Below are 27,123 nucleotides of genomic sequence, written 5' to 3'. Positions count from 1 at the left end.
AGAGAGAGAGAGAGAGCTGACAGCAGTGGCCAGTGACCTTGGTGACAGAAACTGAGTGTCCAAGTGGGTTCAGGCCTGTGACATGAATTGAGTGTGCCGGTAGGCCAAGGGAACCGGCTGGTTTGGAGAGAGAGAGAGAGAGAGAGAGAGAGAGAGAGAGAGAGAGAGAGAGAGAGAGAGAGAGAAGCACTTGTGTGTGCGGTTGAGGCGCTTGAAGATCACATGAGAGGACCCATGATAACAGCGTGCGCCCCAGGTAGCACCAATGAAAAGAGTTAGTGGCAACCACACAGGCAGCACCTTGCCAGAAGTTGGGAGGGGTTTCCCCCTAACAGTGGGAAGCTCAAGTAGTCAGGCAGGGGCAGTGGCAGCCTTGGCAGGCAGAGCCCTCAAGAAAGAATGCAAGTGTAGGGGGTAGCGGATGGTCCTATGCACACGGAAAAGCAAACAGAATCCCTGGCAGATCTGCTTTTCATGAGGTGAACTAGGAGCTGGGCAGATGGTGAGAGAATGAGGGAGGAGGAAGAGAGAGGAGGAGGGAGAGAGAAGCCTTCGCTTTGGATCACTAGTGAGAGAGTTGTTTTTTTTTTTTCTCCAGCCCCTGCTCCCAAAGATTTATTTATTATATGTAAATGCACTGTAGCTGTCTTCAGACACACCAGAAGAGGGACTCAGATCTCATTATGGATGCTTGTGAGCCACCATGTGGGGTTTAAACTCAGGACCTTCGGAAGAGCAGTCAGTACTCTTAACCACGGAGCCATCTCTCCAGCCCCTGAAAGAGGTTTTTTTTTTTGTTTTTTTTTTTTTGTTTTTTTTGATTTTTTTTTTTTCGAGACAGGTTTTCTCTGTGTAGCCCTGGCTGTCCTGGAACTCACTCTGTAGACCAGGCTGGCCTCGAACTCAGAAATCTGCCTGCCTCTGCCTCCCAGAGTGCTGGGATTAGAGGTGTGCGCCACCACCGCCCAGCAAGAGAGCTGTTTTAAAGTGCCAGTTTAGTGTCCACATAGAGATATTGCTTGCTGTATACTGTGAATTAGACCTGGATGTCCCAGTAAGTAGGGACAAGTGGTGAAGACCAACCCATTGGGTGAGAGTAGGGTTATTAACTACCCCTACCAGTGTCCTGATGACACTATGAATAACCAGAAAGCCTGACAACCAGGCCAGCCCATAGGTCTTCATGTGAGGGTCTGGGTGCTAAGTTCTGGGCCCTGAGTGACAGAGAGCAGTTTACCCAGGCCTGGGATTTCTCAACAGTCAGAAAGGAACCATCTTAGAGGAGAGAGGAAAATCTCACCGAAGGGAAAATGTCCTAGAATGAGGGTCAGTGAAAAAAAAAAAAAAAACAAAAAACAAAAAAAACGAATGTCTCCAAGCTCAAGAACTGTTCCCTGGGACTGTGAGACGTTTATGATGACCAGTGGGGGGAGGGAGCTTACTAGTTCTCAGAAGTGTGGGGTACAGTGCATTAGCTCTCCATGTTGTACGGGAGGGGGGTGCAAACATGCATGGCATCTAAATCTGAGTCTTGGCACCAATGTTTTATGGAAAAGATAAGGAAGAAGGAATATGTTTGGTGGCTATGTAGTCAGGTGTGGGGAAGGGGTTGCCTCTGTGGGCCCATGCTGAGGCATCCCTTCCCCCTGAAGAACCAGCCACACAGCTGTAGAGTGTAGAATAGAGTTTATACAGGGCATGGGGAGGAGAGTTGAGAAGGAAGTAGAGGCAGAGAAAGGCAGAGAGAGGGAGAGAGTAGAATGGTAGAGGCTGGCCAGGACACAGGAAAGAGAGAGGGAGGAGAATGGTGATGGAGGGGGAGTGGCGAGAGGACAGAGCAGGAGCAAAGAGAGCCAGGTAACCGGGGCAGAGGTTAGACAAAATGCTAATGTGGTGGGGACAGAATGACATGGTTCCTGCCCCTGTGACAGAGCCAGTGGTGGTGGATCTCCACAAGTACAGATGGCTGCCATGGGCTTAAGGCTTGTTTGAATAGGAATGAACTTATTTCACACTCCTCCTTAGAGGACTGTGCTCCCTGTTAATGACTCCAGGAGAATCTGAGACAGCACAAGATCACAAGTCCAGGAGGCAAAGGTGTGGCTAATATCTCAGCAAAATGGTAAACACTGGGACCTTAAGACCTTTGGAGAGAACTCTAAAAGCATGGATACACATATATATTCTCAACTATGAAAATATAAGGATGCAATGTGAAATATGAGGGGCTTCATGAATCTAAAGGAACACATGCAGCCACACTACAGGCCAGCTTGTCAGATTCCTGAGTTCAAGGTCAGCCTGAGACACACTAAGTCCAGGCCCAGGTGTGGTAGAAATGGTAATTACAGACAGGGTCCCACCCAGGTAGTTAGTGTCTGTGCTTAACAGAGGCAGGCAGATCTCTGAGTTCTTTAGCAAAGTTAAAACAAAATGTGTGCTTGCTGTCTTCTAAGAATTAAGGGGCTGGCTGGGCGATGGTGGCGCATGCCTTTAATCCCAGCACTTGGGAGGCAGAGGCAGGGGGATCTCTGAGCTCGATGGGGATCTCTGAGTTTGAGGCCAGACTGGTCTATAGAGTGAGTTCCAGGACAGTCAGGGCTACACAGAGAGACCCTATCTCGGAAAAAGAAAAAAAAATGAATTAAGGAGCTGGAGTCACAGGATGCTAATACATAGGATAATCAAAAGGGAACCTGGGATAAATACCTGAATTGATACATAAATAAAAACTGAGCTTTTGGTCTGTATGAGATGAGCTAGCAAAAAGCGATAGCAGTTCTTTAGAATTTTTCTCAAAGCAGAGCTCAGCTGTCTGGAGATGTCTGGAGAGCAAAAACAGCTCTTCAAGATTTTTTTAAACAGGATTTTCTGATGTGTGACTCATGGGCTGATGGTTTGGACACGCCTGACATATTTTGTAGAGCAATTACCATGAGAATGGGTGGACCTTGCAGAAGTTAAGGTTATTTGGTGGCTGGGGAGAAGCTGTGTGCGGTGGCTGCCAGCTTGTCAATCCAGACTAGCAAGAAGACCTCTGGGCTTGCCAGCCAGCCACCTTAAACGAATTGGTGAGCTCTGGTGTTCTAGTTAGGGTTTCTTTTGCTGTCATGATGCACCATGACTAAAAAGCAAGTTGAGGAGGAAAAGATTTATTTTCCTTGCACTTCCACAATGTAGCCCGTGACTGAAGGAAGCTAGCAGGGCAGGATCCTGGAGGCAGGAGCTGATGTGGAGACAGTATTGCTTTACTGCCTTGTTCTCCTTGGCTTGCTCAGCCTGCTTTCTCATAGAACCCAGGACCACCAGCCCAGGGATGGTCCCACCCACAACAACCACTAATTAAGAAAATGTTTAAAAAATGGAAAAAAAGAAAGAAAAAAGCCAGGTGGTCTACAGACTGAGTTCCCGGACAGCCAGGGCTACACAGAGAAAGCCTGTCTTGAAAAAAACCAAAAAAGCTAGTTTTTGGGCTGGCGGTGGTGGCACACACCTGCAATCCCAGCACTCTGGGAGGCAGAGGCAGGCGGATTTCTGAGTTCGAGGCCAGCCTGGTCTACAGAGTGAATTCCAGGACAGCCAGGGCTATAGAGAGAAACCCTGTCTCAAAAAAACTAAATCCAAAAAACCAAAAAGAAACAAAAAGAAAAAAAACAAACAAAAAGGAAAATGAAAGAAAGAAAGAAAAGAAAAGAAAAAAAGAAAATTATAGCTAGATCTTATAGAGGGACTTTTCTCACTTGAATTTCTACTCTTTCAGATGACTGTAACTCATGTTAAATTGGAATATAACTAGCCAAAACATTGGGATCAGTGAAAGACCTTGTCTCAGAAAAGTAAAGGTAGTCTGCTCTTGAGAAACCATACTTGAGACTTACCTGTTATCTCGACTGCATATACACACATGTATCCCCTCTCCAGAGACTTTTAAAAGATCATTTGGGTTAAAGAGCCTAAGGAAAATGATTTCCTCATTTAGGCTGGATTCATCAGAATGATGACAGTAAGTGGCAGGAAGAGGAGAACCAACACCACGCTGTTAGGAGGTGACAGTTCACAAGGGAGGTTAACGTTTGGTTCTACCAGGTGGTATAAAACTCTGGGAGAAGTGAAAATGTGTACCAAAGCTGCCAAGTGCGGAAACTTCAAAGGAAAGAGGCCACATCCCCTTGGAGATGATATAGAGTACGTAAGAAAAGAAAATTTGAAAGTAGCCAGGTTGGGAGCAGAGCTTAGTAGTAGCATGCTCACACACTGAGTACGTGCTCCTGCGTTCCGTCTATAGTAGCCATTAGGCAGAGAGAATGATAAATGGGGAGAGGGGCAGCGATTCTAGGGAGATAGATTTATTAGTACAGTGCTTGCTTTGCAAGGATCAGGACCTGAGTCGGACCCCCAGACCTTGTGTAAAAAGAGACAGGCATGGTGGCACATGCTTGTAACTCCAGTAGTGAGAAGGCAGAGACAGGAAGATCTCTGGGACTCACTAGCCAGCCAGTTTAGCCTACTTGGAAAGTTTCTGTTCAGTGAGAAACCTTGTCACCCTAAACAAAGGTGGACAGTACTTCTCAAGGAATGACACCTGAGGTTGCCCTTTGGCCTACACACACACACACACACACACACACACACACACACGACACACCATGCACACACACACACACACACACACACACACACACACGCGCGCGCACGCACCACACACCCCATACACGGGGGAAGTACACATGGGCATACAAACAGAGCTCTATAGGCACAAAAGAGGAGGAAGAAGAGGGTAGAGAGAGAGGAGAAAGAAAAAAAAGAGAAGAAAATATAAAAGAGGAGAGCAGAGAGGGGTTGGCAATTATTGGGACCAGTAACCTATTTGGAAAGCTCAGAAGTTCCTGTTTCCCAAGTAGATCCTTCATTTGAGGCTATGGGAAATGGTGAGAAGTTGGTGATTGGTTAGAAATTAAATAGGTGGTAACAGAGGTGTAGGAGAAGCGGGCTCAGAGGTGTAGGTTTTGGATCAGCTTTGAGGGCCACTTAAATAGCTAGAAGTGCTTGGCGAATCCCTCTGCCTCTTGGTGTGTCTATCTGCACACAAGGCAGGAAAACCCAGGGGACCAAGTTGAGGGCTGACCTCTAAGCCGCGACCCTCTTCTCCAAAGAGCCCACAACTTGCACCATCTAGTGCTTCCCTTCCTTCTAGCCTGATAGGCTCGTGAGCCCTTTAGCCTCTCAGGGAATCGCGGGGAGCGCAGCCAGCAAGGGGCGCTAGAGAGCCCGCTGGAGCAGTCTGGGCGGGGCTCGGAAGCCCGAGCTTCTCCTCGAAGGCAAGTTTGGCGGGAGGCGGACACTGTGGGCGGGGCCAGAGGGGGTGGGACCAGACCATTCCGGAAGGAAGTGGTTCCGGGTCTCAGGCCCGCGGGGATAGCTGGGTGCTTGTTGGAGCAGGAGGCGGGAGCTGAGCGGAGCGGAGCGAAGCGAGGGGCGAGGTCTTGAGGGACCGCGGCGGCTGTGGTGTCGGAGGCTTCGGCGACAGCGACGGTTATGCTGGCGACTTCTCTGAGGGGTGAGCGGTGTGGGGAGCCGGGCGGAGTGAGGAAGCCCAGGCCTGCAAGGGAGGGAGGGTGTGCCCTTCGCCCACGAGTGGTGGTTCTCACGGTGTGGCGGGCATGGGGCGGCGGGCTGACTGGGCTTCTCTGGGGGACCGCATCCCTTTTCCCCTCACGCTTGCCCGGCGCCTTCCCTGTGTGGCTGCCGCCCTGGAGGCACAGGCCCCCAGCGCGCTCTTGGCTCTCTAATCAGGGGTTCCAAGGCTGTCCCACCGGTGCCTTTCCAGAGTCGCCGCTCGCCCGGGCACCTTCCCCCCCCCTCACCCCCCACAGTGTTCCCTGCCCACGGGCAGGTGGCGGCTCCAGTCTCGTGCGGTGTCTCTCCAGGGGATCAGGGAGGGGGCGGAGCCCGAGCCCGAGCCCGAGCCCCAGCCCCAGCCCGAGCCCTGGGACGCGGAGCCCTCCGGAGCCGAGCTCCTGGCTTTGTCCGCTAGAGATGCTCCAGCTGCAGGAGCCGCATCTTGCGCGGACAAGGTCGACGGATTGTGAAGACCTCTCCATGAGGAATTTAGTCAACTGTGCCACGGGTCAGGACCGCCCTAGAGAAACTTAGCCCTCGCAAGATTTCCTTTTTCGGGCTCTTTGAGTTACACCTTGAGTGACTGCTTCTCCTGAACAGATTACAAACTACCAGGAGAAAAATTTTGAACATTTTTTTTTTCCTTTTGTAAACCTGGAAATTAAAGCTGGACCCTCCCGCATGCCAAGCAAGCAGTCCGCCATGGAGCTCTGGATCTTTTGAGAGAGTGTCTGCCGCGACTCAAGCTGGTGTTTAGCTCATTCTATTGGTTAGGCTGGACAGTCCTCGAACTTTGTACCCACTCTCCATCCTGAGTAGTTGGGCTTATCGGCCTGCATGGCCAGGCCTGGCGTGTTTAAACTTTTTTTCCCTAGATGTGAACAGGTCCGAAACTCTAAAAGGCTTTGCTGTACTTTCATAATGAGCCTTGTTTTGTTGTTGTTGTTGGGTTTTTTTTTTTGTTTTTTTGTTTTTTTTTTCCAAGACAGGATTTCTCTGTGTAGCCCTGGCTATCCTGGAACTCACTCTGTAGACCAGGCTGGCCTCGAACTCAGAAATCCACCTGCTTCTGCCTCCCAAGTACCGAGGCTAAAGGCGCCAACAGCCCGGCTGGCTTTCCCTTTTTTTCTAAGGGAGTCATTTAAGAAAGGATAGCCTTGAATTTCTGATTCCCTGTCTCTGGCCCCTAAATGCTAGGATTGCAGGTGTATGCCAGTCATGCCTGTTTTATTTTCCTCGGTTATTGATAGCAGTTCAGCTTCTCATCTATTCAGTGTTTTAAAAAAATGTAACAAGTTAGTAAGGGTTTTTCTAATTGAACAACGGATTTGAAGTTATGACTTCTTTGAATTATATCTGGTTACCTTGACCAAATCACTTAATACAATGTTTGTCTTACCTTTCTTTTAGGGTTTTATGAGACATTTATGGAAAGTATATTTCATATACTTTGTCTTACTGCAGGTTTTACTTTCTACAGTTCTTCATGTTATGGTGATTTCCACCCCCCAACATAAAATTACTTTCCTTGCTACTTCATAACTGTAATTTTGCAACTGTTATGAAATATAATGTAAATATCTATGTTTTCTGATGGTCTTAGGGGATCTCTGTGAAAAGGTTCATAGACCACTAAAGGGGTTGTGACTCACAGGTTGAAAAACACTGATTTCTATATGGTGCTGGGGACTGAACTTAGGACTTGGTGAATGCTAGGCAAACAAGGTACTGATTAAGAGTCATCCTGGGGGGTTGGGGATTTGCAAATGCAAGGCCCTGGGTTTGGTCCTCAGCTCTGGGAAAAAAAAAAAGACCAAAAAAAGTCACCCTGGTCCACCTTCCTTTGTTATTTTAATTTTCTTTTAATCTTGTAACTGAACACATTTATTCTTTAATTTTTACTGATAAATATGTTTACCACAGTGAGTGTGTATTGTGTATGTGTGTTATGTGTGTGTGTGGGTGCATGTCAGTGTTTTCCTTGATTGTTGTGTATTTTATTTTTAAATATTTATTATTAGTAGGCTATGGGAGAGTATGTATGCATGTGTGCTGGAACAAATGTGGAGTTCAGACAACTTTGTGGAGTCAGTTCTCTCTTTACCTTTACAGGGATTTGAGAATCAACTCAGTTTGCCAGGCTTATGTGCCAAAAGTCTTTATCTGCTGATCTAGCTCATTGTCCTGTGCCTTAATTTTGAGACAGCGTACTGGATTGGCTGGCTAGCAAATGCCTTTCTAGCCCAGGGATTACAGTTATACTGCTGTACTAGATTTTATGTAGGTAATAGGGATCAGAACTCAGGTCCTCTTGTGTGGTGAAGACTTTATTGATGGTGCGTTCCTTCAGCCTCCTACAATGAGTTTTTAACTAGTCACTAGTTAAATGAGTTTTTAACTAGTCACTAGATGTTTTTAATGCATCTCAAAGAATTTGATTTTTTTAGCCTTTGTGTCTGCACACACACACATACACACTCACACACACACACAAACACAAGACAGGGTTTTACTCTATAGCCTAGGCTGACTTCAGACTGTGTAGTCAAGGCTGGCCTAATATTCATAGCTATCCTCCAGCTTCCAGCCTCCAAAGTGCCAGGATTATAGGTGTAAGCCACTGTGTTTGGCTTCACTGTCAGTATTACTTTTTTTTACTTTTAAATAAACAGCTCTTTAGGGCTGGAGAGGTAGATAACTTGGCAGTTAAGAACACTCATTTTTCTTGTAGAAAACCTGGATTCAGTTCTCAGCACCCACATGTTCACGAGTATTTAAACTCCAGTTCTAGGATTTCTGATCTTTTTTGGCCTTAGTGGGCCAGGCACAAATAGTACAATACGTAACATGCATACAGACCTACATTCACACACATAATGTAAAAAAATAAATGTTTAAAAAGACTCACTATTTTACAGGCATTTAAGTGTATATATGCATGTTCGTGGCATAGCATGTGTGTGGAAGAGAAAGACTTTTAGGCTCTTTAAAAAAAAACGGGTTCTGGAGATCCAACTTAAGTCTTTGTGCTTGTATGGCAAGAACCTTTATCTACTGAGCTATCTCTGCAGCCTGTTAGAACATTAGTATTTTTGTTTTAGTGGCCTACCTTTGTATTTAGCCCCTTTCTAATGTGTTTACTTTTCAAATACTTTTCCCCCCTGTAACCAAAGTAAAATGATTAGCGAAAGTGGAGTTCTCTGTGCGCTTATGGTTCTTCCTTACTGAAGAACTGGTGATAAGGTAACAGACAACGAGATTAATCTGTGACAGCGAGAATAATCCATGCCTGATTTGCTCACTTCCGTTTTCCTCTTTCTTAGCTTCTTACTGATTACCCTCTTACTCCTGTGGTCTCTTGCCGAAAAGGCTTTCCTGGAGAATTTTTATTCTTTGAATTTGTAAATACTTGCTTTGCATTTAGTGTGGAATCTTTTTGCATAATTCACCCATTTTAAGTGTACAGTTCAGTATTTTTTTGTTTTGTTGGTTTGGTTTTTTTTGTTGTTTTTTTGTTGTTGTTGTTGTTTTTTGGATTTGGTTTTTTTCGAGACAGGGTTTCTCTGTGTAGCCCTGGCTGTCCTGGAACTCACTCTGTAGACCAGGCTGGCCTCGAACTCAGAAATCTGCCTGCCTCTGCCTCACAGAGTGCTGGGATTACAGGCGTGCGCCACCACAGCCCGGTCAGTTCAGTATTTTTAGTATTTTCATACAGTTGTACAAACATGATCATAGGTTTAATTCCAGCAGTTGTTCATCCAAAAAGCTCTGTTGGGTATGGTACTAGATGCCTGGAATCCCAGCACTTGGGCCACCTAAGGAAGGAAGATCAGGAGGAGTTCAAGGTCATCATCCTTACCTACAGGGAGGTGTGAGGCCAGTCTTCCTGATGGGAAACCCTGTTTCTAAAACCTAAAGAAAAAAGAAAAAAAAAAACACTAAACCCATTAGCCATCATCCCATTTCTGTGGAATTACCTAGTCCAGTTATTTTACGTAAATGAAATTATACACTATGAGGTCTTTTGTGAATGACTTTGCTCATTTAACATACTGCTTTTTGGTTCATCTATGATGTAGCATATATTAATATTTGCTCCATATTTTATGGTTCAATATTCCACTGTAGATGTATGAAATGTTTTCTGTGATTAAAAATAGGGAAATTTCTTTTTTTATTGGATATTTTATTTACATTTCAAATGCTATCCCCTTTCCTGGTTTCCCCTCAGCAAAACCCCTATCCCACTCCCCTCCTGTTGCTTCTATGAGGGTGCTCACCCATTTTTATTTTTAGTATAATAGGAGGTTTATTGTGGGAAGGGAGGGGAGCAAGGACCCTGGAAAGGGATAGAGGCAGAGAAAGGGGGAAAGGGGACAGAAAAGGACAGAAGAGGAGAAAAAGAGAAAGAGAGGCCAGCCGGGAACACGTGGGAAGAGAGAAGAGGAGGAGGAGGAGGAAGGGAGAACATATATTTTTTTCATTCATCTTGATGTACATTTGAGTTGTTTCTAACTTTGGGCTGTTGTAAGTGCTCCTGTGAACATTGTTGTAAAAAGATTTGTATGGATATATTTTCAATTATTGTGATTGGATATACCTGGAATAGAATAATAGTTGCACCACATGGTAACATGTTTGACATTATTGAAGAACTGCCAGACTTTTCTAAAGTGCCTGACAGTAATATCCACATTTCCACCAACATCATGTAAAGATTGTAACAATACTGCATCATTAAAACATGTTCTATCATGTAATGTAATTATAGCTATCTTCATTGTCATGGAGTGGCATTTATTATAATTTTGATTTACATTCCACAATGACTGGTGGTTTTTTGTGCTTTTTAGTAAATTTTATACTTTGGAGAAATGTCTATTCATCCCTTTTATCCGTTTAAAAAATTTTGATTGTCACTGAGTTGTATTCCTTTTATAATATGGTTGAAATTAAGTACACTCAGGGTGATACACTCTTAAGTATTCATAATTTCTTTATAAGATAAATGATTTGTAAAGAAAAATTATTCATTCATTGGGTTATCTCTTGACTTGTTTTTTTCCTCTTTGTTTTACCTTTTGCATTTTTACTTTCCTGGTGGTGGTTTCATATATAAATCTTGACAGGGTAACACATTTTTTAAATGTGGCACAGCACTACTAGTTATCCCAATACTTGGGAGGCAGAGGCAGGTGGTGGATTTCTGAGTTTGAAGCCAGCCCGGTCTACAGAGTGAGTTCCAGGACAGCCAGGGCTATATAGAGAAAACAAAAAACAAACAAAAAAAACCCCCAAAAAACAAACAAAAGAAAACAAACATAAAAATAACAGCTCTAAACTGGGCAATGTGGTGCACGCTTTTAATTCTACCATTTGGGAGGCAGATGCAGGTGGATTTCTGTCAGTTTTCAGCCAGCCTGGTCTACAGAGTGAGTTCCAGGACTACACAGAGAAACGTCTGAAAAAAAAACCAACAAACCAAACCAAACAAACAAAAAGCCAGCTCTACATATTACACAGATCAGTTAATTCATTTGTCTTTTCCAGCTATCCACCAAACAGCTTTTAGATTAGAATCAGTATTTTGCAATATCATGCTCTAACATATAAACATATTAATAAGATCTTTGTTTAACTTAATACTCAGGGGAAAAGTCTTATTTATCTTTTATTTAGTTGGGAAGCAGGCTCAGAGATGAGGCTTCTTACTGCTGCCCAAAGTGGTCTATGCTGTTTCAGGCTGTCTGCTTAAGGATAGACCCTGATAGGTACACACAGTTGGAGATAAACCCTTAATGTTGTTCTGAATGCCCAGGAGAAGGTCCTCCCAGCTCAGCCTAGACTTGCTTGTTCCTCCATCCTGGCCATGCTGTTGTCAGGGTTGTCATGAAGGCCTCGAGCTTGTGAATCTTGCTGTGGACATACTTCATCTCAGCAATTTTGATTTTTTGTTTGTTTTTTGTTTTTCGAGACAGTGTTTTCTCTGTGTAGCCCTAGAACTCATTCTGTAGACCAGGCTGGCCTAGAACTCAGAAATCCACCTGCCTCTGCCTCCCAAGTGCTGGTATTAAAGGCATGTGCCACCACTGCCCGGCTTCATCTCAGCAATTTCAAGTGAATATACTGTACATCTTTATTGGCCACATTGGGCAAGTCTCCATGAATGTGTCCAGGGCCTCATCTGGCAGGCAAGTAGGCCCATGCTATTGCAGCACCAGCATATTGCAGCCCCTTGTGTCCTTTGGTCCTCAGGGGTCAATTGCTGCGGAAGCTCCATGATATATGATCATATTCCCAACTCCAGATTGGTACCCGGTAACCTGGCCACTAGAATGGTGGTGAGCCTCCCACCCTCTGGCTGGTCATGGCCTGTTTCAGCAGCTTAGCTTCCCTTGTTAGAATTCTTTACAGCATAACATTTAAAGTTTGATGATTCCTAATTAATTTTTTCTTTTGTTTGTATTTTTAATGTCATTTCTTAGAAACTATTGCCCTATTTAAGGTCATAAGGATTATTTATAGGTGTTTTAAATTCTCTGTATTTAGTTCTTGAATCCATTTTGTTTGTGTGTGCATGTGTCCATGTGCATGACATTTGGGTTGTACTTATATATTGGCTGATATAAATTAATTAGTGCACATTTTCTTCTTTCATTGAGGCTTTTAAAATACTACCTTTATTTTTCTTTGTATTATGTGTGTGTGTATTTTGAAACTATAATTCCATCATTTCCCCCTTCCCTTTCCTCCCCCATCTCCTCCCATGTAACGTTCTTGCTCTCAAATTCATGGCCTCTTTTTCTTTAATTGCTGTTACATATATACATATATATTCCTAAATACATAAATATAATTTGCCTAGCCTTTTGAAGAATTTGGTTGTCATGGAGAGCTAGGATAGCCCCAGGGCCATATGGTTCCAGAGAGATGGGGAAATTATGCAGGGTTATGGGAAGGAGCTGATGAAAAGGGAGAGGGATTTTATAAGAGAAAGGGAGTTGCTGCAGTCTGGTCTGTCAGCTGAATAAGGGTGTGTTCTGCTAAGGCTGTCTTCTTTTAGCATCAGCGTTCTTTTCAGCATCCTCCTGGGAGTAACTGACCCTGCTATCTGGGTGTTTGTGTTCGTTCAGAGGTAGATGATTCACTGCTTCTGGTCTTTATGTTTTACTCTGAAGCAGTAATATAATTGGATTTATCATCTGTTTCTGACATCTCAGTCAATACTATATTGGTTCTAGTCTGTGATTTTATTTCATTTAAAGTTTTTTGTTCCTTTTAATCAAAATTGCTGGCAAAAGAAATGACATTTAAATAGGATAAACTTTTTCTGTGATGGCTAGATAATATTTTATACTTTATATGCTACATATCCATCTCTAATGCTGCTACTTCTTTCAACACTAACAATTCTTCCTTTTTCTGGTACTTTTAATACCAGGGTTAGGATCTAGTGATCTCTTGTTAACCAACCTTCCAGGTAATTTCAGTGTACACCAAGGTGTGTGTGTTTGTGTGGAATTGGTGAACTTTTGGATATGGGCATTTTTAGTATTTTTTGGAGTACTATCATACTGCTTCAAAGCTACTTATATTTTGGTATATTCTAGCAGTGTATTAGGGTTCCTGTTGTGCCATACATTTGCCTACTTACTAAAATAATTACCACTTTTTAAAAAATTAAATTGATGTGAAAAAATGTTTTTGTTTTTATGTGCATTTCCCAGCTACTAATTGATCATATTCATAGGTTACTTGAAATTTTGTTTTTGGATACACTGTTTAGAAATTTTGCCTACTTAATACTATCATGTAAATAAATAAAATGTTTAAATAATTGACTGAGCAAACCCAGAATCCCCAAGGAAAAAGAAATTCAAAATTAAAAAAAAAAAGGAAATTCAAGGAAGAGCATCAGAAATGATGGTCAAACAACTCAGGAAAGCTCAGGCAAACTGAGGCAAGGACACTGAAATAGGAGGACCAGCATGACCAGATTAGGGAAAACAAGGAGTTTGATATGGACTATTAGGGTAAGTAGAGGAAGAGACCAGAAATTTAAAAAAAAAAAGATTGTTGTACCATTTAATTAATTATTTATTCACTGTTTTTAAGACAGGTTTTCTCTTACTATCCTGGAACTCAGTTTGATAACTCACAGAGATCCTCCTGTCTCTTCCTCCTGAGTGCTGGGATTAAAGGCATATGCCACCACACTATTATTTCACTAATTAGCTTGGGGTTTTGCTTTGCTTGTTATGAATATACATTATCAGTTTTTCCCCTTTTAAATTATTTAAGACTTATTTTATGTATTATGTATATGCATGGATAACTGTTTATGTGCCAAATTGTGCCTTGGCGCCAGAAGGGGGCATTTGTGGAATAGGTGGTACATCTAGGAATCAAGTGAGGGTCTTTTGCAAGAGCAGCCAGAGGTATTAACTGCTAAATGATCCTTCTGCTGTTGTGGGTCCTGTCATCATTGCTGCTGCTGCCTCTGCCACTGCTGCCACCGCTGCCACCTCCTTGGGGGGAGGGGTGTCACTTAAATTATTTCCTTGCTGGGCTAAGGCAGACTGGGTGCTTTCTGGGGCCCAGGAGCCAGCCTCTTGCAATCCCCAGGTTCCAAAAAGAAACAAGGTAGCAAAAAGAAGCGAGAAAGCGCACAAACAACTGAAGGTTGGAGGAGACACAAACTGCGGTGATTTCAACTGTTCAAGAGCCCCTTATTTATTCTCTTCTCCAATTCTTACATTTTGTTTGTTTGTTTGTTTGTTTCCATTGTTGTACGCAATGGTTAGGGGCTGAAAACTTGTATCTCCAGAAAGAAGGGTAAGACTTGATTTTGATTTTTATCACCTGCTTTCTTCCCTCTTTCACATTTCCTTTCTGTCATTTTTTCCCCTCCCAGTTCAGGGTGTTCCCCATTCCCCTTGGTGGCCACTGGTCCATGGTCTCAGCACCTGGGTGGTGGTGGGGTAAAGGCGGCAGCGGACATTTTGTAAATATGTTTGCGCCCATGCAGTGCTCTACTTGGCATTTATAGTGGAGTCCAAATGAGTACTTAACAGAAGCTGCTCAGCCTGGTCTGTCCCTTCTTCCACTCTCCTGCGCCTTTGGTGGTTTGGGAAATTTAAGGTTTCTCTAGCAGAAGAGTCACATACAACTATCTCTCACACTGTGAACTCAAGTTGCATGGTTCCCAGAATTAAATTTTGTTTGTATTTAAGCTAGTTTAATACTATGTCTAAGAAAAGTGCTTGGCTGTGCATAGGGACGAATAACCAGTTCTATATTTATTTTTAATTTAATTTTGATTATTTTTGTGTTTTATTTTGTAGCTTTTAGCTAGCCCTAAATAAATGCAGTATTTAGAACAGGATGGCCTTGAAGTCAAGAGCAGTCTTGCATCTGCCTTTGGGGTGCTAGGATTAAAGGCATGTGGCACCATTTTTTATATTTATTTTTTCATTTGATTTTGTGACCAGCTAGTCCTGACTGGCCTGGAACTCCTTTGTAAATCAGTCTGGCCTCAAACTCATGGAGAAATGCCTGCTCTAGCCTCTTAAGTGCTTTGGTTAAGGGCCTGTGCATTGTGTGTGGCCACAATTCCGTATTAGAACTCCTGTTCCACAAGCTCAGGTGAATCTAAGGGGCAGATGTATTCTTCAAAAAATCAGGTTCAAAGCTAACCTTAAAAGTTTTTGCCTTCCCACAGGGGTTGCATATATCAGCTAACCTGAAGATAAGATATTTAGATTACTATTCATAACTAGCAAAATAAGTTATAAAGTAGCAATGGAATAATTTTATGGTTGGGGAGGTCACCACAGCATGAGGAACCATATTAAAGGATCGCATCATTAAGAAGGTTGAGAACCACTGTTCTATGATAAAGCAGAGAAAACAAAGTAAATGTTAGAAAGTAATTAAATAATTCACTTAATGAGAAGATCACTAAAATGAAGAGGTAATAAAGGGAGCACATCCTGTAAAATGATGCCTGAGGTTGATCTCTGCTCTTTACATATGTACACATATATAGAACTATTTAAGCCAGATCTAAAGACTAAAGACCAGATTAATATCTTTTTTATAGCTTTTGCTTTTTGTTTTTTTTAAAAGGTTTATTATGTATATAGCCTTCTGCCTGCATGTGTGCCTATATTTCAGAAGAGGGCGTCAGATCTCATTACAGATGGTTATGAGCCACCATGTGGTTGCTGGGAATTGAACTCAGGACCTCTGAAAGTCAGAAATCTTTGTCAGCTGTTATATCCCTCTGCAAAACTCTGGGCTGTGAACATAAACATGGAACTTTATTCCATCAGTTAGGGTTTTCCTTGCAGTACACTTTGAAGTTCTTGGGAAGAAAGTTCATTCAACCCAACCCATACTTCTGTCCATTGCTGTCATATTTTAATGTATGGCCAAACTGAACAAAGTATTTGAGCAGCTCACTTGATGCCATGGTTCAAGGACTTTTTCTCATAAAAGCAAGAAGCCAACCAAGTCGTCTTACCACCAAGTCAAGTGTGCATAGACAGAAAGATTTATAGATTTATGGACCATAAAATGCTCACAGGGGCGAGGTGGGCTTTTCGCAGCTGCAGAGATATTGTCAGCCTGGAGTAGTTTTTCCTGGCTTTTTGTTGTTTGTTTGTTTGTTTGTTTGAACTAGAGTTGCCTCCCTAGAAAGCTTTTTCTAACCTAACTTGGACCCTTGTGACATTCTGAAACTTTTTTGGTTTAGTCTTTCACTTTTCCTTTTATGCTATGGAAAAAAAAATCTAATGTTTTTTATTTTGTTATTTTTTTAAGCTAGGACAAAATCTTTTTTATTGTATAAAATCTTTTCTTTTTTGATAATGGTTTTTAAGAAAGGGTTTCTCTGTGTAGCCCTGGGATTCACTCTGTAGACCAGGCTAGCCTTAAACTCTGTCTATGCTCTCCTCTCCAAGATCTGAGATTAAAGCTGTATACAACTATGCCTGCTATAAAATCTTTCCCTAAAATAGTCTTTTGGTTTTTTGGATTTGGTTTTTTTGAGACAGGGTTTCTCTGTAGCCTGTCCTGGAACTCACTCCATAGACCAGGCTGGCTTCGAACTCAGAAATCCCCCTGCCTCTGCCTCCCAGAGTGCTGGGATTACAGGCATGCGCCACCACCGCCCGGCTCTTAAAATAGTCTTTATTTTGTATATGCTTATGTGTATACATAGGTTACATGTGCACACATGTACATGTGGGAGCCAGAGGATGAGTTATTTCACCTTATTTTTTTTGTGACACGATCTTGCACTGAACTTGGAGATTGTTGTTTCCGCTAGACTAGGCAGCAAGCCTCTGAACTGTTTCTCTCTTGTCCCCAGTGCTGAGATTACAATAGTGCACAGCCATACCTGGCTTTTATACAAGGGCTGGAGATTTCGAGCATGAGTCTTCCTGGCTGATGAGCACGCATTTCAGCTATTCCTCCTCAGCCTCATTTGTTTTTGAGGTGGTTTCTCAAGAGCCTGGACTGTGCTAAGTAGGCTAGCGGCCTGCCTATTTCTATTTCCTTAGCACTGGGATTACAAATGTACACCACGGAGCTATCTTTGCAACCCCTTTCTGTGTTTTTGTTTTCCTTGGCAAAATACATGGTTATAACTTTCAGATGTTTCTTTCTCTTACCAGTTCCCTTCTATGTTGTTTTCTTTCTAAATTTAACAGAGTACTCAGTAATGAAGATCTAGTCATGAGGCAGAGAAATACAATAAGTTTGTCAGATTACTCAAAAGGAGTTGAACACAAATTATTTATTATGATATAATGAGCAAACTAAGATTACTTATCCACATATTGTTAGACCATAGGATTCTTACCTGGTACAAGTCTTAGATTTTATTGTTGCCTGGGTTTTAAATATTAAAAAGGTTCTTTATACACTTCTTTTAAAACTTAGTTTCCTGTTAGTTTAAGTTATAGGATGTTTATATTTCAGGAATAGGTGGCCAAGATATGAAAACTTCAAAATGACCTTGACTAGGGAAACTATCTTAGTACATGCAAGAAAGGCAGAGGAACCAAAGATAGAGTCAACAGTCTTTCTATGTTAACCTTGTTATTTCAGTTTGAAATATAAAAGGCATGTCGTCCCCAAAAGTGCTGTGGGACGTGAGCTGGGGTTTAGCGAAGGAACCAGTGTGGTGTAGGGGACCCAGAATTGCTGTTGCATCTAGCCTATTTCACATTTTATTTTACCAGACAGCTATCTAGGAGTAACCTGTAACCTGTGAAGACAGTAATAGGAGTCAGGCCTTAAGGCCCCCTCATTTCCTTAGCCTGCAATAGCCCAGTGTCTGTTCTGAGCAAGTCTGTCTTAAGTAGAGTGTAGAAAATCGGAGGGAGTAATAGTTGGACTAATTCCTGGACAGGCTTGGAGGTTATCTCCATCAGGTTCTGGGTTCCTTAGAGGGATTTGTAGTTTATCCACCATTGTATATTCCATGTAACTCCAGTGGCCTCCTGTGAGGACTACAGCCAGTGTCTCGGGATTCAGTTTACAGCTCTTACAGAGACCAAAGTTAAACCATAAGATTATAAGCTTCATGAAGACGGGAAGGAAAGTCTGATTGGATTCCTGGTCAGTCTAGGAAGGCTTAAAGATAATATCTTAACAACTCCATCTACCTGTGTAAAATCTCACAATTTTACAAGAAGTCTTGGTGAGTGGCCGAGTGTTTGACAATTCTCATGTCTTCATCACTATTCAAAGAAGTGAAATAAGAATGCTGGTCAGTGGTGGAGACCACAAAGGGGTTAGGGTTGTAGATAATGGCAGAAGAGTACAGGCTGTAAGTAAATGGTTACAAGGCAGTATCTGTGGAAGAGACTATGTTTTAGATCTGAAGGGCTACTGATATATTAAGGCTTAGGGTAAAGTGCTTGCTTATTACTTGAGTTCAGACCCTCAGCCATCTACATAAAAGTCAGGTATATGATACATGTTAGAAAAACCAGAAATGGGGGGAAGATAAACAAGACCTGGATTCCAGCAGCTAGATGGCCAATCATTCTACAAGATGCACTCCAGGGCAGTTAGAGAGCTTAGTGTATGTAGAAAGCAAGAGAAGAAGACACCTGAGGTCAGACCCTGACTCATTCCACACCCATACACACAAAAATGAAAATACTTTCAGTGTTACTGCAGAATCACTTTACCTCAACAGGTATCTTTATGGGACAGAGAGGGCATAGAATGCCTTAGGACATGGTGTATATCAGTCTCTTAAAGGCAATGTCCTTCTAGGAAAGCTCTTTCACTTAAGAATGAATTTGTATAACCAAGTCATACATTAAATACTGGATAGGTCCCTGAACAGAATACAGAAGAATAAAGAAAGTTCTACAAACCAGAAAAGGTTAGTATGAAAGATAGTAGTGTGGCAGTAGAGAGTGAAAGGGTCAGCACCTCCACTACTCAGATACAGCTGCCTTGAAAATGCTGCAGAAAGGCAAGTTCAGAACAAGTCAGGGCTATATAGCACCATTTATAGATTTATAGGCCATAAAATGTTCACAGGGGCGAGGTGGGCTTTTCACAGTTGCAGAGATATTGTCAGCCTGGAGTAGTTTTTTCCTGTTTTTCTTTTGTCTGTTTATATATACTGTTTTATTATTTTTTTTTTTAGTATTGGTGTGATAGCAAAACTAGAGTTATGTACATATCTCAGAAGTAGCCTAAGATTATAAACAAAACCCCCCAAAAAAGACAAACATACTGGGTGTGTTTAATCCTAGCACTTAGAGGGGCAAAGACAAGTTGATCTCTGTAAGTTCAAGAAGGACAGCCTGGTTTACGTAGTAAACTAGGGCTGTATAGTGAGAGCTTGTCTCTAAAAATAAGAATGGAAAATAAACCCAAAAGGGGAGAATCTGAATGTGAGCCTGGGAACAAGCCAGTAAGCAGTGTTTGTTGATCGTTTCTGCTGCTTTTGTGCCTCCAGGTTCATGCTGCAGCTCTTCCTCTGCTTTCCCACAGTACACTTTAACCTGTAAGCTTAAATAAACTCTTCCCTCCGCACGCTGCTTTTGGTCAGTGTTATCACAGCAGTAGAGAAGTAATGTAAACTATATTATTTTGTTTTAAAATTGAGTCTCAAGCATCCCAGATTGGCCTTGAACTTGATATATAGTGTAGGGTGCTCTTGAACTGATCTGCCTGCCTCTATCTCCTGTCATTTTTTTAAGTTTTGAAAGTATTTTAGCACTATATGTAATCCAATATAGCAAAGGTAATTATTTTAACATAATATCAACATTAAAATATATTAATGAAGTATTTTACATTCTTTGATTTGGGTCAAGTCTTTGAAAGCTGATGTGTGTTTTATATTTTATAGCACATCTCAAAATGGTCTAACCATGTCTTTTACCCTTTTCATTTTTCCAAGACAGGGTTTCTCTGTGTAGCCCTGGCTATCCTGGAACTCACTCTGTAGACCAGGCTGGCCTCAAACTCAGAAATCCACTTGCCTTTACCTCCCAAGTGCTGGGATTAAAGTTAAAGGCGTGCACCACCACCTGGCTCCCCCCCCCCTTTTTTTTTTTTTTTTTTTAAGTAGGGTATTGCTGTGTAACCCAAGCTGGCCTCAAATTTGGTATGTAGCTCAGGCTGCCTTCAAACTCATAATTCCTCATGTCTCAGCTTCTCAAGTACTAAGATTATGCTGTCATGCCCAGCTATGTATTTACTTTTTAAGGGATTGTGTTGTGTTTTGTTTCGTCTTTGGTTTCTTCAAGACAGGGTTTCTCTGTGTAGGGCTGTGCTGGAACTCACTCTGTAGACCAGGCTGTCCTTGAACTGACAGAGATCCGCCTGTCTCTGCCTACCAAGTGCTGTCCAGCCTTAGGGATTGTTTTAATAAAACAGAAGGAATAGACTTGATTCGGACCTTATATTATACAAAGTGAAAATAGTTTCAAGTGTAGTCCTTTATACACTTGTTGATCCTTGACTTTATTTTAGTAAGGTGGATGCTTTTATTCTCTATTTTGTAGATCTGGGAAATAGATGCACAGAAGAATTAAGCAGCTTTCTCTCGGCAATCACCAGGTTTTAGAGCATACTGCAAGCTTTAAAAAAAACCCACAGACTTGCTAATGCTGTATTTCTTTGCAGTGTAAAAAGTGGATCAGGTGGCTCCTATGCTAAAGGATGGCACGGTCACGATCCAGATCCCCCAGGTGGAAACAAAGGTGAGGAGTTCCATACTTTTACACAGTTAACTTGGTTTTAGAAGTTACTGTTACTGCTCAAGCCTCCATTTAATAAGATCACTGGACCTGGCTGTTCATAGTAGGCGACTGATCATGGTAATGGTAGTATTTGTAGATTTGGGGAGCTGATAAATTTGTTTAATTGGGGCTAGAATTACTTTATAATAAAAAGGAATGCAGTGACCATATCCAGAATGAGAAATGCCTTTGAGAAGATTACTTTTTTTAAGCTACTAAGAGGTTTGCAACTTTTAGTGTATGTTTTAATTTTTTTCAAGAAATTTAATCAGAAATCATAAAGTGTTTTCTATCTTCTTGGCAAAATAGTGGTTTTTGAATAGCTCAATTGTAGTTCAACTCTCATTTGTTTTCTCTGGTAGGTGGTGTCAGTACTATAGTTTACATAATTAGATTAGAATAGTTCAACCAGTTTATTGTACATTAAATACAACCCAGTTCTGGGACTACAAGGGCCGCCTTCCGTGGCCTCAGCAAGCACACATACTGGTTGGAGAGAGTAGGCAACTCTGATACAGTGGGGAAAGTGCTGTGCTTCTGACAGGGACAAATACTCTGCATCTCTAGGGAGAATATTAATTCTACTTTGTAACCAGAAAGGTTCAGACTGACATAAAGGACCATTATTACATACAGAAAGCTAACCCATGATTTTTGTGTTAATATAGCATGTTCTGATAATAGAGTGAATCCTCTGCCAGTAGTTTAGTTTTCATTTTATAAATCACAAAATCATGTTGAATTAGGGAGAAGTTTCAAAAAAGAAAGAGAATGTAAAGACAGAAAGACTATATAACAACGAGGATAACACAAAGTGTGCTTAATTTTATTCTTCTTTTAGTATGACAATTAGAGTAGTGGCCACAGGGACTCTGCCAATGTTTGGTGCCTAGTTTTCTAATTATTTATTCAGGGTTTTTTTTGTTGTTGTTGTTGTTAAGAACTACAAAGAGTTTGGCACTTTGTTCCTACTTAGAAGTCAGTATACTAGTTTGCCACAAGACACTACCATGTCAGAGACATACTTTCTACCTTCTAAGAACCCCTAAGTGCTGGGCATGGTGGCACACTCCTGTAATCCCAGCACTTGGGAGGCAGAGGCAGGCGGATTTCTGAGTTCGAGGCCAGCCTGGTTTACAGAGTGAGTTCTAGGACAGCCAGGACCACACAGAGAAACCCTGTCTCAAAAACAAACAAACAAAAAAAGAACCCCTAAGTGTCAGTGCTCCAGAGTGGCTATCTGGGTGAATGATGCAAATTTGTCACAGGTTCTAGGGTTATGACACAGCTGAGGAGCTTGAGTCACTTGGGAGTAAGCATTATCTTATTATCATGGGCAGCAAACAAATAAGCCCTCTATCTATGAGGGAGACCTGATATCTGTTTCTAAGACTTGTTTCCTGGGGAACCAGAGTTGCCAGTGCTTCCACTCATAAGGCATGAAAAACTCTAGAGACTAGAGAATTGTCTCCTAACCTTTAGGAGAACTGGAAATGTTAACCCATTATAACAACTTTTTCTGGAAGTGAGTACTATATAATAAGACATAAAACAATGTCAGCAGTTTTATATGTGAATTAAAGGCTAAAGTTAAATCTTGAATATTTCATCCTGTCTGGAATAATACTTCTGCCTCTGACTCCCAGGTTCTCTGCTTAGCAGGGAAAAGAGATGAAATCTTCAGGAATTACTTAGAGACTCTAGTTGTTCCCTTCCTGTGATGAGGTACAGCCATCTCAATGGCAGAGTTTCTGCTTCTGATAAGTAATACTTACCAGTATGTCTAGCTTGGCGACTCTGGGTGACAATATTGCCAAGTCCAATGTAAATGTCCTAATGGGTACTGGAAAAGACAGGTGTCTTTCCTTTCTTGTGTGGAAGTCACAGATTTGTCATTAGAAAAAAAGATTCATTTAAGATTGCCCCAATTCTTTTGAAGCTTCTTAGAGTAGGTAAATTTTAAAATGTCCAGAGTGTTCTTTTCTTACTGATTTGGAGACATTAAGCCCTAAAGGAGATGAAAAATTGGACAGGTCACATTGGGGTTCTCACTCAGATGCAAAATTAAGCTTCTTTCCTTTCTTTTCCTTTGAAGCAGGGTTTCACTGGCTCACCTGGTACTTAGTACATAGACTAGGCTAGAGTCAAACTAAGAGAGCTGCCTGCCTGTGTGTGTCTCACAAGTACTGGGATTAAAGATGTGAGACACCAGCCCTTTCCTTATTTTTAAGGCTGAGTAACTTAGAGAATTTTCTGTGAATATGGGAGTCTTCTCAGTAGGAATAGAAGTTTACATGTTGGCAATATCAAGGTAACAGAAAAGATAGATACAGAAAAGATAGATACAGGAGAGCTATAATACTATCCCTTAGAGAACATTATAGTTACATTGAAACATACTTTGACAAGAGTTCTAAGTTATTTCAGCAACACATTTCAGTTGATATGTAAGGGAGGAGATTTTGGAAAGAACAGCAGTTTATGTTAGAAGTATTTATGGAGGGATTGACATAGTAGTGCACACTTGTATTCCCAGCATTTTGTAGGTAGAGGCAAAAAGATTGTGTTAAGTATAAGGTCAGACTTGTCAACAGATAGTACTAGTCAGGCCAGCTTGGGTTGTAAAATGGGACTCTCGTATTTTTCTTACCAAAAAAAGACCCTTGATGTATCAAAGGAAAGTATAGAGCTTGGTTTTTCTTTTCCGAGACAGGGTTTCTCTGTATAGCCCTGCTGTCTTGGAACTTACTCTGTAGACCAGGCCCGCCTTGAACTCAGAAATCCGCCTGCCTCTACCTCCCAGAGTGCTGGGATTACAGGCGTGCGCCACCACCGCTGGCTTACTAGAGCTTGATGTCTTATGTCCCTCATTTATTTCTCCCCTGCCCATGGTACCTGATGAGCATCTTCTTTGGTAAAGCCTTGAGGGAGAGAACAGTCAGTTGGAAACACAATAGAAACATGTTTGGAGTTTGGATTGTAGTCTTAGAATGTAATTTCAGAGGTCAACTTTAGGTTTCTTCACACTTTCTACATATTTTTAAACTGTATTTATATCAAATGCTGCACCCTCACAGAGACCATCCCCCCATCCCCTTCCCCTCGTGCATATTTTTTCTTGCTTCACTTATGCTTGTTTCTTAGTTAGCTATTGAACCTGAGGTAAGCTTTTCTTACCTTGATTGGCCCTTGAAAGTACTATATCTACTTTTGCTGGAACTTGCTATCAGTAGTCTTTCAAAGAAAAGATTCTGCTTTCTACCTGATCTGGTCCTCCTCTAATATCACATGTATATTTAACCTACTTTGATGTGTTCATAGAATACATCAGTTAGGATGACAAGAGTATGATTGTCAGATAGGATAAAACCATCATTAACTTGTATCATTAACCCTCATACCTGTATACAATTCCAAGTACATATAAAACAAATTCCTAGATTTACCTTCAGTGGGATAGTAGTAGAATTCTAGGAACGTATTTTAAGGTAGGTCACACGAAAACAATTAATTGTCTCAAAGTGAATTAAACTTCTTTATGCTTGTTTACATAGGTCACTATCGCCACAATCCAGAAATTTTGAATATCATGAGGAAAGACATTTCCATGGTCACTACGACCCTGAATATAGAAATGATCCACCAAGACCCTTTACTTGGAGAATGGATGATGAAAAACATGGACAAAATAAATCAAGGATTCCCCCTCGTGTGAATTCGTATTATCGATCTTCTTATGAAAATAGATCACCTTCCCCAAATGTAAAACCTGTTGAAAAATTTGATACATACAAGCCTCACCAAGAATATTTTCCTGGAAGAGGAGATGATGACAGAAGATCTCAGTATATGCCCCCATATACAGAAAGTGCAGCCACCTACATGGAGCACGAAAGGGATTGTTATATCCCTACAGCGCAAGGAAGGTATACTCCTGATGAGCACAGAGGTAGAGGAAGTGAGAGAGGAGGGAAGCCACCTCAGATGTCACTGGCAGATTCCTTGAGATTTAAAGAGAAATGGCATGAAGATCAGTTGAGACTCCAAAGGGGACTAGTAGAAAGCTACCCTCAGTCACCCAGAAGAGGCTCAGAAGACTTTGACACAAGGAGCCCTTTTCAGAAGAGGTACAGGAAATCATTAAGCCTGGGGAATTTGGCATAAAGCCTCCAATAAAAAAGTCTGTTACTTTTAGGTTGAATATCATTGTTTTTAATCTCAAAAGATAAAATAATTTATTTTTTGAGGAATTATGGGGATACCTAAAATGTGGTTTTGTTTGTTTGGTTGGTGGTGGTTGTTTTTTGAGAGAGGGTTTTTCCTGTGTAGCCCTGGCTGTCCTGGAACTCACTCTGTAGACCAGGCTAGCCTTGAACTAAGAGATATGTTTACCTTTGTCTTTGGAGTGCTGGGATTAAAGGTATGCTCAAGAATGTTTTTAAAAGATGTTGCTTTTAAAGTTTCATGCCCCTCGTATGAGTTCACATGAAGTTGTTTTGCCATTCCGTGCTGTATTTAAAGGCTAGTCTGTCCAATATTCTAGACATCGAAAGTTTTACTGTATATTGCAAATGTTAACTTCTTTATGTCAATACAGGTATCCTGAGGATCATGATTTCAGAAAGTATGGCTACACATCAAAAAGGTCTACAGATGCAGCAAGGTACGAAAATAGAGAGCCAGCCAGAATCCCAAAGTGGAAGCCTGAGCATTCTTTTCTACCTTTCCAAGAGAAAAAAGAAGAGTGGAGCTATGGAGCCCAAAGTCACAGATATACTGAGAGAGAATACCCAGAGAGAAGTTCAGCAACCAGAGTATCCTATGACTACCGTCACAAACACCATAAGCTCTCAGATAGTGAGCAGGACTTTGCTGATGGGAGATTCCAGAAGTACTTGAAGGAAGAAGACAGAAAATACAGTTCTCTAAAAGTTCCTGGAAATAGAGAGTCAGATTGTTTCAGTACTACAAGAGGAAGAGAAGTTGAGAATGAGCAAATCGATGGACCTTTTCATCTCTACAACAAAGACTGTGTTTCCTATACTCATACAAATATAAAGGAGCCTGATTTGGGGCCTTGCAATGACAAGTGGAAGAAAAAAATAAATGAAGATTGCAGAAAAGAGAATGCATTTTCTAGTAAACAACTTGACACAAGCCCAAAACCTGAAGAGAAATGCTATTCACTTATCAAGAAGAAACCACTTACTGTCAAAGTAGACAGGAACAAGACGGACACATCCAGGTATTAGCTTTTTTTAAGAAATGTTAATTAATAGAGTTTACACCTTAATTTGCAGCTTCCAAGATTAAGTTTATATTGTTGGCTAGAATATATTACATGTTCAAGAGATTATAATTTCTTCCAAAATCCTGGAATGGAGATAAATTATGAAGTAGGTAATAGGTGGTGATCTTGTGTCATCTGGTTTCCATATCTTATCTCCCAAGTAATTCTTGGGTATGGGCATTTCAAGGAATTGTTAATCTTTAAGAAGTTATGTGTTTTTATACTGCCAGGTTTTTGTCTTTTTAAATCCAGGGATAGATTAAGGAGAATTCAGCTTCTATTTTTTGTTTTGTTTTGCTTTGTTTTTTTTTTTTAGATAGGGTCTTACTATGTAGCCCTGGCTGTCCTGTAACCCCTATGTAGACCAGGCTGGCCTTAAATTCGCAAAGATCCATCTGCTGTTGTCTCCTGAGTGCTGGGATTAAAGGCATGAGACACTACACCAGGCTGCATCTATTCTTTATGCAGCTTTTCAGGCTGTCCTTTGCTACTTTTGACATTCATAGAATCTTTTAGCAGGAAGGGATCTTAGCAGGTTCTTATTCTATAAAGAATAGTTAGGTTTGAGACATAGAGCTCAAATTCTCCTGTCTTCTTGGGATCCCAGGAGTCTTGATGTAATTCCTACTGTGATTTCGGTGTGACTTCAGTTTGACTAGATTATTCTTCAAGATAGATGGAATGAGACTGTAGTTGTGTTTCTGTATGTGGCTGATGTGAGAATGTTAGTGCACATGTGCCATGGCAGGTATGTAGAAGTCAGAGGACCTCTTTAGGGTGACAGTTTTAGGGAGTTGTTTTTTCTCCTTCCACCATGGGTTCTAGGGACCAGGCTAGGATGGCAGGTTCTTTCTTGTACCTACTAAACCATCTTGCTGTTCCACAGTTAATTTCTTAATAGATTTAGTTTCAAAATATCATTCTAAGCTT

The 27,123-nt window shown here is 41.5% G+C and overlaps 1 protein-coding gene across 5 annotated transcripts in view; it reads left to right on the top strand.

Annotated features, from left to right (window-relative positions):
- Positions 1–5,393: 5,393 nt before the first annotated feature.
- The window catches only part of Bclaf3 (BCLAF1 and THRAP3 family member 3), a 51,658-nt gene continuing 29,928 nt past the window's right edge, over positions 5,394–27,123 (top strand). For all 5 annotated transcript variants that reach the window (XR_007975424.1, XM_052170860.1, XM_052170861.1 and 2 more), the window contains exons 1-4: positions 5,394–5,557; positions 20,788–20,864; positions 24,458–25,030; positions 25,501–26,148. Coding sequence is in view for 4 of the 5 variants with exons in the window: in XM_052170860.1 (XP_052026820.1) it covers positions 20,824–20,864; positions 24,458–25,030; positions 25,501–26,148 (1,262 nt within the window). In the remaining variant the exon portion in view is untranslated. The remainder of the gene's footprint in view (positions 5,558–20,787; positions 20,865–24,457; positions 25,031–25,500; positions 26,149–27,123) is intronic.

The sequence above is a fragment of the Apodemus sylvaticus genome, chromosome X (assembly GCF_947179515.1).
Source record: "Apodemus sylvaticus chromosome X, mApoSyl1.1, whole genome shotgun sequence".
Lineage (NCBI taxonomy): Eukaryota > Metazoa > Chordata > Mammalia > Rodentia > Muridae > Apodemus > Apodemus sylvaticus.
This window is presented reverse-complemented; position numbering and strand designations above follow the sequence as displayed.